Source organism: Daldinia decipiens (assembly GCF_022478715.1).
Source record: "Daldinia decipiens strain CBS 113046 unplaced genomic scaffold F4813scaffold_8, whole genome shotgun sequence".
In the NCBI taxonomy this organism is placed as follows: Eukaryota; Fungi; Ascomycota; class Sordariomycetes; order Xylariales; family Hypoxylaceae; genus Daldinia; species Daldinia decipiens.
This window is the reverse complement of record NW_026054551.1, coordinates 290,427-306,490: the sequence shown is the minus strand read 5'-3', so window position 1 is coordinate 306,490 and position 16,064 is coordinate 290,427. Positions and strand designations below refer to the sequence as shown.

The window sequence follows — 16,064 nt, the reverse complement described above, 5'->3', positions numbered from 1 at the left end:
TGAGCTTGTAGGGACATTAGGAGGGGGCATTAGAGCATTTAGTTCTCTTTTTGCGTGCTTCACTAAGGTCCTTTAGGGAGTCAGCTATACAGGTACCTACCTAGGTACCTACCCACCTACCTATCCTATCAGCTCCAAGGATCTGCATCCAGGGCAAGTCCAGGGGTCCTTCTTTACCTGTCAATGGCGACAGGTACGTCCACGTACGTAATGGAGGGTGAATGGTAGGACATAATTTTGATATCCCGACTTTTTTACTATATTTACCTGTATGATTTATTTAACTTTTCCCCTTGCCAAATATGTTCAAATCTCTTCGTCTCCCCTTAAAAGGAAAATAATTTTCTATTAGGGAGCTTCAGTCAGCTTCCTCTTTACTCTCTGCTTCGTCAATTGGGCTTATACTTTCAACGGCCAAAGCCAATACCTACCCTCCATAGCTATCAATTATGGCGAGCAAAGAGATGTACGAGGTCACATTTATTCTTACCTACGTATAATAACTGCAATGTGCTAATAAACTATTACAAGTGATGTCGACGTTCTAGTCATTGGTGCAGGTCCTACTGGTTTAGGTGCTGCGAAGCGTCTCCAGCAAACCGTAAAGTCACTTACACCATCATATCGCATAAGCTCGTCCTAACGGGTTAGTTACAGAACCAGGCATCGTGGCTGATTGTTGATTCCAATGAGACCCCAGGTGGTCTCGCATCTACGGACGTAACCCCCGAGGGATTCGTGAGTGCTTGTTGTTTCTACCGTTCGTTGATAGACTGCTTATGAAGTGACCCCCTATGTAGTTGTTCGATGTCGGTGGCCATGTTATCTTCTCGCATTACAAATACTTCGATGACTGTATCGACGAGGCTCTACCCAAAGAGTCTGATTGGTATACCCACCAGGTCAGTGCCTAAAGCCATTAACCCTTATCCACTTAAGAGATAGACCAACCACGCACCAAACCAATGTTCGTCAAGTAGATCTACCAATCTCTGAATATTAAGTGTGAATTATAGAGAGTCAGTTATGTCCGCTTCCGAGGCGGTTGGGTACCATATCCATTCCAGAACAACATTGCCGTCTTAGATAAGGAGGAGAAAGTAAGGTGTCTAGAAGACCTTATCGATGCTGCCCTGGAATCCCGGGTTCGATCCCCCCCCGACAAGCCCAAGAACTTTGATGAGTGGAACATTAGGAACGTAGGGAATCGTCTAAACGAGATCTTTAGTAAGTAGCAGCATGGGGTTGTTCTACCCCTTTTAATTTACGGTGAAATTTCTTATTATATTTACCCAATGTCGTTGATCTAAGTCGTGATCCTAAACTACGAAGTTCTCACCACCCGATATTTAATGAAGGGTTACTGACTTTGCATGTTTAAGTGCGTCCATACAACTTCAGAGTTTGGGCTGTTCCTACCACTAAGGTATACATATATGTCGGTAAACCATTAGATTTTCAGCTAATTTTGCTTTTATCTTTTATTTAGATGAACGCAACATGGGTTGGAGAACGTGTCGCGGCTCCTAACGTGAAACTACTCACCCGCAATGTCATTCTCGACAAGGTAGCTGGAAATTGGGGCCCGAATGCTACATTCCGCTTTCCAGCCAACGGCGGTACAGGTGGCATTTGGATTGCGGTAGCAAAGACCCTCGATGAAAAGAACACACGATTCGGTGCTCACGGCACTGTGACAAAAGTAGATGTCGACGCAAAGAAGGTTCACTTGAAAGATGGTCAGCCCATTATTTTACTCGGGATTTTATTAGAAGCAAGTGGCTAATACTTTAAGGACCATAGGCACGGTAGTCAAGTACAGCTCGCTCATCTCTACCATGGCTGTTGATTATCTTGCCCAGTCTTTAGGCGATGTAAAACTACAGCAAACTCTCAAGCCGCTCTTCTACTCATCTACTAACGTAATTGGCGTCGGAATTCGTGGAGAACGTCCTTCACGCATCGGTGACAAATGCTGGGTGCGTCTTGTGTAACCTCATGCTCCCTAAAGTTTCTTGACAACTAACTAAATGACATCAAAATAGTTGTATTTCGTTGAAGAAAACTGCCCCTTCTACCGCGCCACCATTTTCTCCAATTATTCGCCCTTCAACCAACCGGGCAAGGACGTCAAGCTTCCAACCAAACAACTCGCCAACGGGGAGAAGCCTGCGTCGTCAGATGCACAGCCTGGACCTTACTGGTCTATTATGCTTGAAGTCTCCGAGTCTTCGTACAAACCAGTCAAACACGAGACGTTACTCGAGGACTCCATTCAGGGGCTCATTAACACTAACCTATTAGAACCGGAAGACGAGATTGTTAGCACGTACGTGCGTCGGTTTGACCACGGATACCCCACCCCCAGTTTAGAGCGCAACGGCGTCTTAGCAGAAGCTCTTCCGTACCTCCAGGAGAAGGATATTCTTTCTAGAGGTCGTTTTGGAGCTTGGAAGTACGAGGTTGGCAACCAAGATCACAGGTGAGTCCATCGGCATGTACCCCAAATTATCATGTAGTTACTAATATTTCAATCCAGTTTCATGCAAGGTGTTGAAGCAGTTGACCACATTCTCTCGGGAGGCGTTGAACTGACTTTGAATAATCCTGACTTTGTCAACTCCCGTGCTAACACGGAGCGTCGCCTTACTAGCGGAAAGTAAGGAGTAGCTAGTTTAGGTGCTTCATACACGGCAAGAAGGTAGTCTGGGAAAAGAGGTAACCCCTAAAACATTGCGATAAAGGTGACGCCTTTGGTTTGATTTGATCCTATTTTCCTATCTAGATATATATAGACTAGACCGTTAGAAGACCGGCATCCTCTATATCGCCTAATCTATCGCTGGCGGCTAGATGAGTACACCTCCAAACCTAAGCAAAAGATCCTCCAAAATATAAAGATAGAACATTTCTAACTAGCATTGTCTTCTCGTACGTTGATACTGTCATATGTTCAGACGAAGAAAAGCCGAAGCCTGTTAGCAAGCACACAGCCTCAGTGAGACCGATATACAGTTCGTAGTCGAGTACACGACATAATTCAATTCAGTGTTGGAAAGCCTTTGCCATAGCTGAGTCTAGCGGATTCGTGCGTTCATGCAATCAGAATTGAAGCAACAACCCGCAACTGAATTCCCTCCTAATGATCCGGCATGCATGTTTGCGTGCTGTGGCATCACGGGCACTTGCAGAGAACCTCGGAAGTCCAGAAGATATCCAATATATTACATGAGTCATAAAATTTTACATTGATATTAAGTATGATAGTATTAAATCTGTAGGCCAGAGATAATACCATTGAGTTTGTAGAGTGCGTACCTTTCTGGCCTTGACAAAATCAGGAGTTAGTCACTGGATGATACACATGTACTCCTTGATGGTCTTATGTAGTTCATCTGGAACCTGGGAATTTTCATTATTCGGTGAACATGAGAATTGTGAGTTTTTATAGTTGTTATTGCTTTAACAATCATCCCATCTGACCCTGTCGAGGCTGTTTGCTACTTAAGGCTAATGTTACCTCAAATATGTGGATATTCATGTAAGTCGCCGTATACAACTTACCATCCATCCAATTAGGTATACTTGCTCTTTGCCTTTGCCACCCATTCCCGATGTACAATTATAAATGCAAGTTACCCGCAAAATATCATATTACTTTGAATTATATTAGTACATTCCCAAAATCTTAATAGTTCACCACGGCTATCAAATTAGGAAACTATCCGGAAGGGTCGGGAACATGCCACTTAAAATCATCATCTGCGGCAGTGGCATCGGAGGGCTTTCAGCTGCCGGATACCTCCGTGCCAAGCATCATGTCACGATCCTCGAGCGCGGCACGCTCGACTTTACAGTAAACGACTATGGAATGTCAATCGTCTCCAACGCATTCAATCTCCTGCAAAGAGCTGGCATCAATCCGGGAAATCTTGACATGGTCGTCATGACCCATGTTTGGACGAGAACCCCTAGTAATGAAGAGCTGAAGACTACCCACTTCGACACGAGGGCGAGATTTGGAGGAGCTCCCTCCGTCTTGGTGAAGCGAGCAAAGCTGCAAGGAGAATTGATGCGATTCGCTACTAGTACCGAGTTTGCCGGTGCGCCAGCTGAAGTTATTCAGAATGCGAAGGTAACTAAAGTCGATACCGCCGCAGGGAAAGTATGGACCGAAGATGGAAGACTCTTCGAGGGCGATTTGATCATCGGTGCCGACGGCATCCACTCGGTCGTTCGCAGCGCCATCCTCGGAGATCAAGACATCTCAGCATCCATCAAAACTTACAATACTTTAGCATTTATGACACAGCTATCTGTCGAAGATGTCCGGTCAGACCCTGATTTTGCTTACCTGTCTGACCCCGCAACCCAGGCTGGCCTCGCCAACGCGCACGCGAGCTCGGGTCCTGAAGTGAACAAGCACATCCTCGCCTATCATACCTCGCTGAATTCCCTACAAGTCCTCGGCTACACCTCCGAGAAGGAATTTTCCGAACAGTTCGACTCCGCCAAAACAGCCATCGTCAAAGACGTCCCCGCATCCAGGGTAATCGAGGAATTCGAACCGGAGTTCGGCGAAGGATTTATCAACCTCTTCCGACATAATAAGATTGACGCGTGGAGGATCCGCGACGTAGCCGCCATGGATACCTGGTTCTCCGGCAAAGCGTTGCTAATTGGAGATGCCGCACACGCGGTAACTCCTCTCGCCGGGCAAGGATCCAATATGACCATCGAAGACGCAGAAGCTTTAGGTTATGTTCTTCGGGACGTGGACACGCCCGACGCCATTCCACATATTTTGCAGAAATTTATGTCGTTGCGCAAGGATCGTGTCGATTTAGTTAGGCGCCGCTCACATGAGATAGGGGGCATATGGGAGGAAGGGGACGAGCACAGAAAGCCAATCACCTCAGAGGAATTTGCGCGGAAGATTTATACTTATCAGGGGGTTGAGCAAGCGTTGAGCGGACCGAAGCACCCGGGTATGGGGTAGAAAATACGAACGGGCAGAATCACCAGGGGTTGAACCTCTAAGTCTATCGTCTATTCTAAGTATTTGAAAATGCTTGTTGAAGAATAAGGCTATCTCCTATTCCCATGTGCACTCCTGCACCGTGAAGCCGAAATACGGTAGACTATCAGAATAGACACTACCTATAGGCTCGACTCATATGTCCATTTAAATACATCGAGAACGAGGTAGTTTTACAATTCTGTCCATCGCTAGCCCTATCTTAAGCTACTTGTAAACCGCGTAGTTAGTATTTCAAGTAACATCCTCTGAGGATCCTTGATGTCCTTCCTGGGATATTTTGCAGTCCTACGTGCTTCCTTGGAATGATATGGACTCAATTGTGGAATGTTTACTTTCTTCATAGGTAGGTAGTTATTGATATTATATTTTTAACATAATTACATCAATTTAAAGTTATGGAAACCTCGTCATTATCATCCCCTCCTCCAGCATCCCCTCTCCGACGCCGCAAGTTCCTTCAGCCTCCTCGGCGCCGTTTTCTACATAGCGATAACGCAGCTCTGCCGACTCATACGTCTGAATCAACCAACGCCCCTAATGCTATATCCTCCATCTCCAGCGATAAACCCGCACCATCTTCTTACCCAACGCCAGAGGAAATCGCAACTAATACGTATAACTATTGGCGGCTAAAACGGAGAAACGGCTACAACTTTGCACGGTTTATGGAAGGATGTCTCTTGTCAAAAACATCTAATGGGAGGAACAATGGGAAAAAGTTCGGCGAGCTGGCTCAAGTGCTTAAAAACCCACTTGTACAAGAACGTTTAAAAGCTGCCGGTGTCCTGATACGAATCCAAGGTCAAAGTGACCAAATTAACGACGAAGGTAATGATGAAGGCCAGGATAAAGGCAAGGGGAGCAGCGAATACCACGAGGATGACCCCTATATATCTGAGCTCCGTAAAGAGCTCTCTATTTTGACATCCTAACCTGCTTTTGGTATATTCGATCCTACATTATTCGTTGCGCCGGGTAATGAGCCATGTGCTGTTAAAGACGTTTGTAACATGGAGTGAATTAGCAGCACTCATGAGTCCGCTTGGCCTCAAACATTAGCCACGTCGCCTAAACTTGGTGCGTTTCTGACGGCTACGCTTGCCAACCAACGAGCTAGCCAAAAATCGTATATTGCTGCCAAAACCAACACTACATTTTCAAATGAGGCTAGGGCATATACGATCGTTGAATTGTTATTAAGCGCTTACGCGCCTGATCAAAGTAATTTCCTACCAATGTCTTTAGGTATATACCTTCATAACAGCGGAGTGCAACGGCGAGTGATAGAAACGTTGGCTCGGTTTGGCATATGCGCGGGGTATAAGAGTGTTGTTAGGCAGATATTTCAAACAGCCGATCAAGCGCAAGTACGTGTTGATAGCCCAGGTTCAACTGATACGTCGGATTTAAAAAGGGCAATGGTAAATAAGAAAGTGTAAGAAAGTCTCAGACGGGTTGCCCACGACCCGAGTTATGTTTTTGTATATGATAACTTTAATATTAAGGATAGCATTCGTGAAACGCCTCGTCTGTGACCAAAGCCAACAAGGAACACGATTATCAAGTTACTCTTTTTATCTCGGTCGATAGCAAGCCTAGAAGTGATACAAATCGGTATTATAACCACAGTGATGTCGAATATTACAGCAAATACGCCCAAAGTGATGGTCTGAGGTCCGGTGGATGTGGCACACATAGAGACGAAGGCAGCATTCCAGTGCTCGTTAGGAACGGGTATACAAACAGCCAACATGGATATGAGAGGGGCGATAGAGAAAATAACAACCGCCCCCATGAGCACGTAGGAGGTGTGTCGAAGCCATTTTAGTGAACCGAATGATACCCGAATAAAAAATGCTGGGATGGAAATCTTCACGAAAGCATGAGCGATAATATTCAAGATCTCGCCAACGAAATGAAGCCAAATAATGTTAGATGAGATCTTCAAGTGGTAACTATAAGGGTCCCTGTTTGATATCACTTCGAAGAGTCTAAAGGTAATGGCGCTGACGGGTACGTCCTATGTATGTTTAAACAGCCCAGCCTTCGCTTAAACTAGATTTTACTAGTTAGAGTATTGCGAATAAAAGGATATGGCAATGACAAGAAACATACACATATATAATACAACCCAGTAGGCAATCCCAAAGGCTTCTCCCAGAACAGGTAAACCTTAAAAGGATTATCTCAATGTTAACAGTGGTTTATGTTCCAATTATTTGATAAATTGAGGTCTTAAGCTACTCACAGTCGTCAAGATGCAGCTTTCTGCTGTGTTTAAGCGACATTCCCAGACATATAATGATTAAAATAATGCTAATTAGTATAAACTCAGATCCCGCCGCTAGGACTACCCACTGAAGTGTAGGTCCTCCTTCAAAGTTAGGAGGGTCCCCATTTGAGTTGCTGGCGAGGGAGATACTTGACGAGCCTAATCCTGGCAAAGTCTCAAGAAGACTCATCGCGCCGAGATATTCACATAGCTAGTTATTTAAGATATCACTCCCGAAAGCTCTGGAGGCAGGAAATATGGTTATGTATATGGAAGAAGAAGAAGAAGATATTTTCCTACAGACGCGATGAGGAGAAACTCATCTATGACAACCTCCTATAGGGGTCTGGATAAACGAAACAGACTAGGAGCGCAGATGTAAAGGCATTATAACACCACAAGGGCTTAGAATAGACAGGCAGGTGTGCTGGTGTTGGGGAGTATTCAGCTGCTGCATGTTGTCAGGGCTTCTTATCTCCGAGGTGTTGAATCCTCCCCCTTTTTGGAAAATATTCTTCGAGTACGACATAGCGTTGCGCTGCGATTCTGCGGCGAAGAATGACACTCCAGTTTAAAATGTAGCATTATATTGGATCAAAGCTCCCAAAAATCGATTTTACTTTATATAAAGGTTTCAAATAATTAACGTTATGCTTTCTTTTACCAGATATGCCGCCGTAGGGCAGAACGGGTGACGGAGCATACCGGGCTGACAAAACGGATCTCCTTCATAACTCCACGGGCGTAGACGCGAGGCATCAGAATGTGCGCCGTAGAGGGCGTAAGGGATTGACAATTCATAGAACTATTAAGCTTCTTGGTTGAACGCGTACATTGGAGAAATCTATGAATCGAAGAGAAATGTCCTCCATGTTGACCCCCTATTCCGCTAAACAGAGTCTAGCAAGCCAGTCTATGTAAAGCTATCACACAAATAATAAACCATGACCCTATCAAGAAGACGACACCAAATCTTGGAACCAATCAAGAATCACCTGCCCGCTCAACACAGACGCGCCTAACGAGCAATGCTCCCCCGCCCCATCTATCGACTCAAACACATGGTACGTAGCGAGATCTCCCAGCTTGTCCGCAAGTATCTTCCCCTGCCCCTTGAAGAACATATCGTTCTGCGCGTCGGCCACAAACACAGGGGTGGTAATGTTCTGCACGACCCCATCTAGCCTGTACTTATCAACCTGGGTCGCCCACGCGAACGGGCTCGTCTCCTTGAACGACCAGAGGCCCTGCTCGATGCCCCAGCGCACGGACGTCGGCACGCCAGTCGGCTGCGCCAGCAATGCGAAGATGTTAGCGTCGAAGGCGCTTGAGTTGCCGGCGCGGTACAGCGCTTCCATCTCGGGCCCGAACTCGTCGAAGATAACCTGCCCAAAGGAGTACAGGCCGTCGAAGGCGATGACGGCGGCGAGTCGGTGCTCGAAGGCTGCGGCGCGGGGGGCTAGGTAGCCGCCGAAAGAAAGGCCCAACAGACCGAGTTTCTTGCCGTCGACGTCGCTGCGCGAAATCGCGTAGTCAACCACGGGCGACACGACCTCTTCCCACTCTGGGATGAAGCCGATATTCTGCTGGCGGCGCACAGTAGGTTGTCCGGGCCCCTCGAACGTGATCACGTTGATGCCGCGCTGGAGGGCCGCCTCGCCGATTATATGGTACAATTCCTCCTGCGAGCCGTCGTAGCCGGTGCACATGAGAATCGTCGGGCGGTGGCCCGGCTGGCCGCTGCCGAAGAAGATAGCCGGGATCTGGAAGCCCTTGCCTTGCAGCGTGATGCGCTCGCCGGGGACTGGGAGCAGTGAAATTGCCTTGTCATAAGCCGCGAGCTGTTTGTCCCAGAGCATATTGATCCGGGAGTCGTTCCAGTTGCCATGGAGGAAGAAGTCGGCTGAGCGGTAGTAGGTCGCTTCTCGGAAATATGCGTTCCTCGCCGAAACGGGGTACCGACTGGGGTCGATTGCGCTCGCTTGGTTGTGAACCCGATCGGCAAGACTGTAGAAGGCATTATAGTAGCTTTCGAAATCTCCCGCTATAATGTGGTCTGCGGCAACCAAGACTTCGCCCACATCTGAGCCCTGGTAAGGCGCAAGAGCTAAAGCCCGGAGAATCTCAAAATGGAAGTCCCCATCAGAACTCAGCTGGAGCATAGAACCTGGATCTGAGTCATTGCTCCGTTTGACTGGTTGAGGCATTCGAACATTCTTTCCCACATGTGGAAGCCCCTAATGCTCGTGTGTTAGTTTCAAGAAGATAGCTTCTAGATTCCATTGGGAGTTGTTTATGTACTTACAAAGACCAAACTTGAGTAAGTGAGGAAGAACAACGGTACACCTATGGATTTCATAGCGAAAACTCTTGTCAGTAACTGTTGAATAGAAGACTTGATAAAATTCCTTGTCCGTAGTAGTCGGAAGTAGTTGTTGGTTTCGAGAGCTGGTTGTCTTCATAGGACAAGCACATTGTTATATATACTACATTTTGATTATTAGTATCGTTATAAAATTTTCAGCTTCAACTAGAATCCTTCGATACTCGTCATTGCTGGAGGCGCAGGCATATGCTGTTCATGGAACGAATATTCAGATTGTTTGGTAGATGTAAATATTGACGACGAGATCTTAGTGATGTGAGCGAAAGCGAGAACGAGAACGAGGACGAGAACGATGTGCTAAAATTGCTTGGCGACGGCCCCACGTAATACTACAAGTTTGAATTAATGAGGACGCCCATCAACACTAAAATTCTTTGTTTTCTATAGCTTCCAGTGGCCAGGCGAGCATACCCTGCCACACGTCAGGCAGTACGCCAGCGATTGCGCGGAGCTCATCAGCTCCTATATTGGCAACCCACCAGATGTTCTCAAACCTCGTTAGCAGCGCGAAGTAGTGAGCGAGTATGACCATAGACCTTGGAGATTCTTCCTGAACTAGTTCGACGAATCGTCGTCCCACTAACATAGGAAACATAATTAACATCCTTAAGACGGTACATGACAGCCCTTGCCCGTCTATTAGATCAAGGATAGTACACATGTAAGTAAGTATACGCTGATAGGTAACTTGGATTTCTTCATCCCAAGGCTCGATAGCTCGAATCTCCTCGGGGCGGTCCATCAGATGTTGCCATCTCTGGTAATCCCCTACGCCTGATAGTTTTCCGTTGTTGTGTATATCGCGAGTATCCTTAATTAATTGGAAGATTGGCGACTGGGGATCTGGACCCGTTCGCTTTATTACCTCGACGAATGTTGATGTGGAGGCCTGTATTAAAGCGAGCCATTGCCACGGCGGTGTGTAAGGTTGATAACTTCGACCTTCGAGCTGGAGGAGTGCGACGCCCCTTATCAAACAAGATGTTAAGCAGACCGCATCTGCCGTTTGCTTGTTAACATTTGACAGCTCTCTATTATGTTCCCGAACGGCCATGGAGAAGTATGTATTAGCAGCGTTCTCGGCGCCACCTACGATTTCTTCGCTTTTACCAAGCTTTGCTAGGTGTAGGGCTGAGATGGTGTACATGGAATATAATAAGCCATCGGACTCTAGGGCAAATTTCGGAACCACCCGAGAGAATAAACCACTAGTGTGGTGGTCAATGGCAAGTGTTTCTCCTGTTTCAACAACATATTGATGCATCAACCTCATCTCTATCATTCGCCGCGTGCGACTTTCCGGCGGGTCGCTTTCCTCAAGCCTGTAGGTAGGTAACTGAGCTATGGTCGGCTTCCTTAAGGCTGCTTTTACGGATGCATCGCGATCGTAGATGCAAGGCATGCCGTGTCGCTTGCAGTTATGACAGGTCGGCTTTTCCTCGTTGCACTGAAAACCGCCAAAAGTCTTATTAGTTGAGTTTGTAGTTGAGGCGATCAGCTTACTACCACCTTTACTCTTCTAGCTCGGCAACGCTGACAACCTACGGAGAGTGAGACTGGGAATGTACATAAAATTGGGATCAAGCTGCATACCGAACATGGATTTCTTATGCCCGAGTTTCGGTGCTTTGCGGGGAAGCGGAAGATTGGAACCGGACGCCATGATTGAATCTCTACTGTCGTAAATCTAAACGAAGTGTCGCGATGGAGTAGAGTACCTGAGGAAGACTAACAAGGACGCGAGAACGAGCGCGATCTTTAACCGAGAACGACTTCGCTTCGATATCCTTCGCTAGGGCTGAGCGGTCGGGGGTCCCTGAAAGGAAGATCGTATTGGGTTAAGGTGGCTCAGCTACAGTAGGTCCACCAGCATTACCATCCATCATTAATACCTTGGTAATAATCTATTCATGTCCAATCTCTTGAATCTAAAACCCGCTGCCTAATTCATCCGCGAATGATATGACACCCGGGTTCAACCAATCGCGTTTCGGCGCTTTTGAAGCTGAAAAGGGGACGTCGAGCATAAAGCTGAAATACCTAATATCAATTTTAGCATTGCATTCTGTTCTGGTCCACAATGACGACACGAGACTTTCAACGGCGCGTGTCTATCATTAACTGGACGATTTTGTAGCGGCTTTCTCACTCATAACTATTAGTACAGGTTGATGGATTAAAAATTGAAGAAAAACAAAATACATTCATGCCAATCGAATCTGCGTCGTGCTTCTTGCAAGGTAGTGAGCAATAGCTTCTATCCACAAAGCAAAGTAAACATTCCATAGTCTCGGCATAGACAACGTATTAGTCATGCATGACTGTAACTATTAATAGACCATTCCTTAACCTTCATTCAAACTCAACAATTCATCGTGGCAATTATCAAGCTTGGTTGGCAATCCATTGTAAAGAGACCGCCTTGCCAAATGTCATGAAACAGTGTAAAAATGAAAAACACGGATGCGTATAGACCATCAGGAAGCATCGAATCAATCCCTACGTCAGATGCTGTTTGACAGCGAGAATTCGATCGAGAGCAGCGCCCAATTAAGTTGGCGAATTTGTTTGGATGGCAATTCACCAGATATCCCCTGTAAGCTTCGGTGGATGATTTCGCAGGTTCTCCGCTAAATCGGATGTCCAGCTCACAGCATGCTGGGAGACAGACTCTGATGGTGTCGGGGAGCCTCTGACTTTAACAGTATCTTTCCACTTCCTAAAGGAAGTATTATTCTCTTCACTTCCCGGACCCCAGCCGAAGACTGAATCGGACCTCAGCCTACCCATATAGCGACGACGCGGAGGGGTACGACAACCGCCCTGGCTCTCGAGTTGGGGAGCACCTTTGCTGTTCTGTGTCGGCTGTTCTGCTCTAGTAGAATCTCCCCCGCTACGACGCGGCTCTCGGCGTTGGGAAGCATATCTTGAGTTTTCCGGTTGATAGCTACCCCAGTGGTTATAGTCGGTGGCTTTACCTTGCTTCGCATTAGGGGATTCGCCAACCCACGAGTCCTCCGTGTTGTACTTAGTAAGCTGCTGAACAAAATCCTCGACGATCTCATTGTCGGATTGAACCCCAGAATTTCCAGAGACACGGAGTTGCTCCTCGGCGGCCTCAATAGCTTGCAATTCCTTTGTGCCTTGCAACTTTCCAAGAGGAATAGGCTCTCGCCATTCGTGGGGTAACATCCTACGCTGTGGGATTCTCAAGTTAGTTCATATCGTGACACTTAACCATAGAAGAAGAGAAGGATAAAGATAAACGTACATTTGACCTCCCGTATTCCCCGCTGCGGACAAGAAGTCCGGAGTCGTCAGTTGTGATGAAAAGAGGAGATGCGGCTGAACCGGATACCCTCTTGGTGGGGACGTTGATAAGGTCGACAGGTCTAAGAGAAGTGGGTTCAGGGTTCTCCAACTCCGTATGCTGAATACCGCGAGTCACTGTGTCGTCTGCAAATTTCGTAAGAGTCGGATTAATCGCGGTATCGAAGACTCCGTCAGATACCAGTCTTGCACTACTGGTTGCTGACGATGAGGAACCATGCTGGGAGAAACTATCACCATCCTGGTAAATGGAGTGTTTCAAGCTGTATTCCTTATGGGTTCCGACAACTCTATTCATGGAAGAAGACCCATGACTGAAAGAAGCCCCACGATTGAGACAGATAGCTCCATCATGGACAGATTTGAGACTAGTGGAAGTCTTAGTATCCATGGGCTTTAAAGCGTGATGGGTCGAAGTCGGCTGCTTCTCCTGGGTACCAGTAGCCTCACTCTGGAGGAGACAGACCAAGTTCTGAAGAACCTCTCGATGAAGACCGGTAATAGCCGGATTCGATTCAAGAGACGTGAGGACCTTGACAAGTTAGGATGTATCGAGATTTATGTGCCATGCGAAAATACTTACTACTTCCAAAGCTTGCGCTGCTAACTTATTTCCATTGGCATGCTCAGCATGCTTCTGAAAGTAGCTTGAAAGCATACCTTTCTCCGAATCTCCAAGTTGGACAGCGCTCAATAGGACATCAACAAACTCGAGGACGAGAGAAGCCATATTGGCGGTCTGTAAAATATATCAGCGATCAGTCCTTCGTAATTGACTGTAGAGATATGAGGATGGAAATATTGAATCGCCAAGTATAGGCGGGGTGGGCATCTATGGATGGTATGTACCTTTGGCAGGTAAATGTGTTAGGATGTAAGGTGATTAAAGGAAGAGGTAACAACAGTGGTTGTATTTACAGACCTGTCCAAGTTCGGTGCTTACCTGGTAAAGACCTATAGTTATAAGGCAACGATGACTAAGAAAGACGCCACGGGGGAGGTGCGTGTTGACAATCCAACTCAGGAAGGACCAATGTGAATGCTAAGATGCAATACAAAAAGGTGGTTGAAGGTTAATCCTGAGGCAAGGTTGTGAAACAAATAATAAAGTAGGAAGGAGAAAGTTGGTTGTTGGGGATATTGGAGATGCCAAACTGGAAATGTTAGACTGCCATCTGGCATGGAGATTATCTTGTGCAGTTCAAAAAAATGTACTTCCATATAGGCAGGTAAGTTACATGCACGCAAATGTGATTGGGTAGAGAAATGATTACGGAGGATGCCCCGGGGATGTAGTCCGGAGGTGAGTAGTCCGGAGGTGAGTAGTCCGGAGGTAAGTAGCCCGGACAACAAAATTACCGGTGCTACCCTGTACCGAATGATAACTAACATAGTACGTGTAAGTGCACAACATGAGGTTGCCACCTGCATGCCTTAGGTACCTACCTAACACAACTACATAATACTTTAAGTACTTAAGGTGCATAGGTACCTCTTAATTATACACTACACGATGATTCTTAATATTGCACATCTTAACATGCACCAAGGTAAGTTAAAGTAAAATTGCCTGAAATAAGAGAACAATGGATAAGCTAATTGAGTACCTCCCTAAAAAGCAATCGTCAGCAAAGATATTTTGGCAACCAATTATCCAAAGAAATCCCAGTTAATATGTTTGCGCTTTTCCAATATTGTTGTGCAAGTTCATCTAGTCCCTGGCTGTAGCTCATTGATGCACCCGAACACCACCATCATAGAGCATTGTCTGATCAATACTACAATTAATCTATCATTTGAGATGATGATCGGAGTTTGTGTACTGCTACTGCATGAGAGCCTTATTTCGAGAAGGATTTGATTCCAGCTGCATGTAGGCCTTTCCGGACAATTCCACCATTTTGTCAAAGGATAAGTAGATTACGGGTAGATCTACTAGGATTAGGTATATAAGAGGAGCACAAAACACTCGAAAAGGGATAAAGAGCTATGCGTTAATAATTCAGTTCGACCATCCTGAAATTTACTCTATGTATGACATCAATCAAAGGTATTATTCTAACACATGATTAGACAACAAGTCAACTATAAACCAAATTGGGTAATTATGACTACTTTCAACTGCTTAAGATTTATTTTGTCTACTATAATATGCATAGTCATCTAACATGAGGCTAATTCGAGACTAGCATATCAGATAGTACCTAATATAGTAGGGCAACTTCTATGTTTTATATTAAGTATTTTAAGAGCTTGGCCGTTTATCGTTCCGGTCTATAGAGAATTAATCCGCGAAGATGCTTAAATAAACGATGAAAACACACAACCTTGGCTATTTGCTAGTCTTCATTGTCTAATAAAGATACTTAGTAGTTTCAGTCATCTCTACCTTATACTTAGGTAACCATGACCGGAAGTGGGTGATCAGGTACCTAGATATATCCAGGTGGAATAAGACGTTTATTTTACACCAAAAGCTTGCATAACACAAAGCATACCGCCAGGTTTCCTCTCGTCTTACCATATTCGTCTTGAGTCACTAATATATGACCTTGTACCCGTGTTTCCCCCTTCTATCGCTTGATCTCTGGACCACCGAGACAGCTAGCATAAAGATCTCAAAGTTATATTAGATGTTCAATCTCATTTAGCTGCAAAGTTCTTCGTGCTCCAGCAGAATTCTATTTCTATTTCTTAACGACATTATTAGAGGCCATGAAGACGATTACTTAAGATGTAGATTGGCCAGCTTGGTACCTGTATTAACTTTAAGTACCTAGTAACTATAGCCTTTACATCGTGACATGTCTACATTATTGTACGTCGACCAAATATAAATTTATTGTGGATAGAATTAACCGGTAGCAGCTGGTGAATTCGATGTTGAAATGGCATATTATCTTTTGCTAAGATACCTAGGGCGCTATTACTGCGTCGTTTCTACGTAAAACCAACCAGCAATTTTGCTATCCAGAGGAATTCTAGTTCTTTAAGTTAGCATACTCCTAAGCAAATACTACAATGAAACGATTTTT

The 16,064-nt window shown here is 45.7% G+C and overlaps 6 protein-coding genes across 6 annotated transcripts; 3 read left to right on the top strand and 3 right to left on the bottom strand.

Annotated features, from left to right (window-relative positions):
• The first annotated feature begins 7 nt into the window (after window positions 1-7).
• F4813DRAFT_351878 (FAD/NAD(P)-binding domain-containing protein) lies at window positions 8-2,905 on the top strand. The gene is made up of 10 exons (XM_049242467.1): window positions 8-466; window positions 532-601; window positions 658-738; window positions 801-902; window positions 1,017-1,227; window positions 1,383-1,426; window positions 1,490-1,739; window positions 1,804-1,979; window positions 2,046-2,482; window positions 2,540-2,905. Exons 1-10 carry the CDS (start codon window positions 450-452, stop codon window positions 2,661-2,663), a joined length of 1,512 nt encoding a protein of 503 aa, XP_049101733.1. The 5' UTR covers window positions 8-449; the 3' UTR covers window positions 2,664-2,905.
• A 678-nt stretch (window positions 2,906-3,583) lies between these two features.
• On the top strand, window positions 3,584-5,414 carry F4813DRAFT_351877 (FAD/NAD(P)-binding domain-containing protein). Its single transcript, XM_049242466.1, has one exon. It carries the CDS (start codon window positions 3,743-3,745, stop codon window positions 4,997-4,999), a length of 1,257 nt encoding a protein of 418 aa, XP_049101732.1. The 5' UTR covers window positions 3,584-3,742; the 3' UTR covers window positions 5,000-5,414.
• Window positions 5,415-5,436: 22 nt separating this feature from the next.
• F4813DRAFT_387259 (uncharacterized protein) lies at window positions 5,437-5,973 on the top strand (the record flags this gene model as incomplete). The annotated part of the gene is made up of 1 exon (XM_049246535.1): window positions 5,437-5,973. One exon carries the CDS (start codon window positions 5,437-5,439, stop codon window positions 5,971-5,973), a length of 537 nt encoding a protein of 178 aa, XP_049101731.1.
• A 2,154-nt stretch (window positions 5,974-8,127) lies between these two features.
• On the bottom strand, window positions 8,128-9,867 carry F4813DRAFT_323715 (2,6-dihydropseudooxynicotine hydrolase). The gene is made up of 2 exons (XM_049241041.1): window positions 9,619-9,867; window positions 8,128-9,550 (listed from the first exon to the last, which is right to left on the bottom strand). The coding sequence occupies exons 1-2, from the start codon at window positions 9,670-9,672 to the stop codon at window positions 8,267-8,269; spliced, it is 1,338 nt and encodes a 445-aa protein (XP_049101730.1). The 5' UTR covers window positions 9,673-9,867; the 3' UTR covers window positions 8,128-8,266.
• Window positions 9,868-11,706, bottom strand: F4813DRAFT_323756 (uncharacterized protein). The gene is made up of 4 exons (XM_049241042.1): window positions 11,433-11,706; window positions 11,293-11,372; window positions 11,203-11,240; window positions 9,868-11,146 (listed from the first exon to the last, which is right to left on the bottom strand). Exons 2-4 carry the CDS (start codon window positions 11,360-11,362, stop codon window positions 10,064-10,066), a joined length of 1,191 nt encoding a protein of 396 aa, XP_049101729.1. The 5' UTR covers window positions 11,363-11,372; window positions 11,433-11,706; the 3' UTR covers window positions 9,868-10,063.
• Window positions 11,707-12,049: 343 nt separating this feature from the next.
• On the bottom strand, window positions 12,050-13,959 carry F4813DRAFT_323778 (uncharacterized protein). The gene is made up of 4 exons (XM_049241043.1): window positions 13,879-13,959; window positions 13,613-13,768; window positions 12,971-13,561; window positions 12,050-12,897 (listed from the first exon to the last, which is right to left on the bottom strand). Exons 2-4 carry the CDS (start codon window positions 13,757-13,759, stop codon window positions 12,280-12,282), a joined length of 1,356 nt encoding a protein of 451 aa, XP_049101728.1. The 5' UTR covers window positions 13,760-13,768; window positions 13,879-13,959; the 3' UTR covers window positions 12,050-12,279.
• Window positions 13,960-16,064: the final 2,105 nt, after the last annotated feature.

What these genes read in the sequence shown, in the direction of transcription:
- F4813DRAFT_323715 (XM_049241041.1), bottom strand. Translation starts at nt 9,672, where the DNA reads ATGAAATCCATAGGTGTACCGTTGTTCTTCCTCACTTACTCAAGTTTG. An exon ending in CTTACTCAAGTTTGGTCTTT is followed by an intron (nt 9,551 to 9,618) that starts GTAAGTACATAA and finishes CACGAGCATTAG; the next exon opens with GGGCTTCCACATGTGGGAAA.
- F4813DRAFT_351877 (XM_049242466.1), top strand. Translation starts at nt 3,743, where the DNA reads ATGCCACTTAAAATCATCATCTGCGGCAGTGGCATCGGAGGGCTTTCA.
- F4813DRAFT_351878 (XM_049242467.1), top strand. An exon ending in CTGATTGGTATACCCACCAG is followed by an intron (nt 903 to 1,016) that starts GTCAGTGCCTAA and finishes TGTGAATTATAG; the next exon opens with AGAGTCAGTTATGTCCGCTT. An exon ending in GTTGGCAACCAAGATCACAG is followed by an intron (nt 2,483 to 2,539) that starts GTGAGTCCATCG and finishes ATTTCAATCCAG; the next exon opens with TTTCATGCAAGGTGTTGAAG.
- F4813DRAFT_323756 (XM_049241042.1), bottom strand. Translation starts at nt 11,362, where the DNA reads ATGGCGTCCGGTTCCAATCTTCCGCTTCCCCGCAAAGCACCGAAACTC. An exon ending in GCATAAGAAATCCATGTTCG is followed by an intron (nt 11,241 to 11,292) that starts GTATGCAGCTTG and finishes CACTCTCCGTAG; the next exon opens with GTTGTCAGCGTTGCCGAGCT. An exon ending in CTAGAAGAGTAAAGGTGGTA is followed by an intron (nt 11,147 to 11,202) that starts GTAAGCTGATCG and finishes GGCGGTTTTCAG; the next exon opens with TGCAACGAGGAAAAGCCGAC.
- F4813DRAFT_323778 (XM_049241043.1), bottom strand. Translation starts at nt 13,759, where the DNA reads ATGGCTTCTCTCGTCCTCGAGTTTGTTGATGTCCTATTGAGCGCTGTC. An exon ending in CAGCGCAAGCTTTGGAAGTA is followed by an intron (nt 13,562 to 13,612) that starts GTAAGTATTTTC and finishes TAACTTGTCAAG; the next exon opens with GTCCTCACGTCTCTTGAATC. An exon ending in GGGAATACGGGAGGTCAAAT is followed by an intron (nt 12,898 to 12,970) that starts GTACGTTTATCT and finishes AGAATCCCACAG; the next exon opens with CGTAGGATGTTACCCCACGA.